Source organism: Numenius arquata, chromosome 10 (genome assembly GCF_964106895.1).
Source record: "Numenius arquata chromosome 10, bNumArq3.hap1.1, whole genome shotgun sequence".
NCBI classification, from domain to species: Eukaryota; Metazoa; Chordata; class Aves; order Charadriiformes; family Scolopacidae; genus Numenius; species Numenius arquata.
Genome location: NC_133585.1, coordinates 1,633,929 through 1,635,858, shown reverse-complemented (window position 1 = coordinate 1,635,858; position 1,930 = coordinate 1,633,929). Strand labels below are relative to the sequence as shown.

Below are 1,930 nucleotides of genomic sequence, written 5' to 3'. Positions count from 1 at the left end.
CTGGCGTATGTATAAAACCTCATACAGTGATACGATACATGCTTTATGAAAGCTGGAAGGAAGGAAAGAAGAGAGAACGTCTCCTAATGCTTCCCTTACACCTTTGACTCAAACAAATTTAAGCGACAGGTATTTACCCTCCCATTTGCACAGTCATTTAACCCAGGCAGTTCCAAGTATACACACAAATACACATATATTAAGAGGATTTGTTATAAATAGCTATTGCTTTTATAGGCAGCTTCAAATATACAATCTTCTGTAGGTCTTTGAAAACTTATTGTCCCAGTTTAGTCTATAAAAAAACCAAGTAAGAGTTCGTCCACAGGTAGATACCTTTAATTAGAATGTGACTCTGTGAACGTCCCGAAGAGCCTGTCCCAGTGGGTGAAGTAAGGAGCGTAGTTTGATTTGAATTTCAGGTGATGGAGATCGTGGTGCGGTGCCCCCCCGTACAAACCAAAAGGCACCAGGCGGTGAGTTGACCACGGGAGGTCGTATCCCGAGTGGTCCTCCACCGACAACCAAATGTTCACGAGGAAGAAAATCATTTCTGTCAAAGGATGGCATCCGAGGAGCACTGGGTTGACAGCAGCAAAAAATCCCAGCCAGAGCAATTCCCATACACTGGAATACTGTGTAGTGAGAGCAAACGTGGACACGTGCTTGTGGTGCACCTTGTGGAAGGTCTTGTAGAGCCAAGGCACCCTGTGATGAAGCAAATGCCACAGGAAGTACTGGAGATCAAAGAGAAGCAGGCAAACTGCTACCTCCAGCAGCACCTCAGGCAGCTCGGGAGCCATCACCGGCAGATGCACTGGTCTCCAGTACCAGTGGAGAAACGTCACCGGGAAGATAAAAACCACGTGGTGATACGCGCTTTGAATAATGCAAGGCACCATCATCCCAAGAGTTGGGTAGTTCAGCGGCTGGATTTTGTATTTTCTCAAGTGTGGCAGCCTAGTGCTCAGGAAGTCCAGCGCGACGTACGGAAGGCAGAAAGCCATGTACGCCGTGAAAGAAAACAGCACCGGGAAAAAGGGGGACTTGACGAAGGGCTCCTTTGCCGTGACAAAGTCCCAGAGAGACTGAAGGCACGACCTGTCCCGCCGTCCCTCCGTGTCCATGGCGCAGCGGAGCAGCACTCCCTCCGGCTGGCTGCAGCTCATGCCCATCGCGCTCCCGGAGGGCTGCACGCCCGGCCAGCCTTTATCTAGCCCCGCTCCGGGGAAATCTCCGCCCATCAGAAATCCTCCTCACTTAGTCAGACGCCGCGTTAAAGAGGAAGCTGCCTTTCCTGCTAGACACGAGGGGCAGAAGGCGTTACAATCTCAGAACACAGCTGGCTGGCCAGGGTGGTCGCTGGCGCCCACCAAGAGGCTTGTACGATAGGAAAAATAAGCAGAGAGAAATAATGCAGAGAAACTCAGAGAAAGAGGGTAGGACCGTCTTCCACTCCTCTTGAAAAACCTGCACACGCTTGAAAAACTGCTGTCTCTTACTAATGTTAAATTGTGTCGCGGTGTGTTACCCTTTTCCCTTCACAGGTAAGGAAATACAACCTACCGTTGATTTTTTATGTGGCTGCCACCAAAGGTGTGCACGTACCTAACCCCGGGTCTGCCCTGCGGGTGTTCGGTGGGCGGTGGATGTGTGCAAACACACAGTTTCTTAACGAACCCTCGGGTATACAACAGGCTAAGGCAAAACCTGATTTAGGAGACCTACACTATGCTTCCAGCCTGACTGCGGTGGCGGTGACTTATCTCCATCTGCCTTTGAGGTCAGGGTCTCCTTTACACTCCTGTGTCTTCTCGACAGGGAAAAATCCACCTGACTCGACCAGATGCAAAATCGAGCCAACAACTTCTGAAGAACCAAACTATCCCCCGGCTGCTGGGATGAACACAAGGTAAAATCTAACGATGCT

General features: G+C 50.2%; 1 protein-coding gene across 1 annotated transcript; it reads right to left on the bottom strand.

Moving 5' to 3' along the window:
- Positions 1-338: 338 nt before the first annotated feature.
- Positions 339-1,169, bottom strand: CH25H (cholesterol 25-hydroxylase). The gene has a single exon (XM_074155161.1). The coding sequence runs from the start codon at positions 1,167-1,169 to the stop codon at positions 339-341; it is 831 nt and encodes a 276-aa protein (XP_074011262.1).
- Positions 1,170-1,930: the final 761 nt, after the last annotated feature.

Coding starts and splice junctions, on each gene's coding strand:
- CH25H (XM_074155161.1), bottom strand. CDS start 1,169: ATGAGCTGCAGCCAGCCGGAGGGAGTGCTGCTCCGCTGCGCCATGGAC.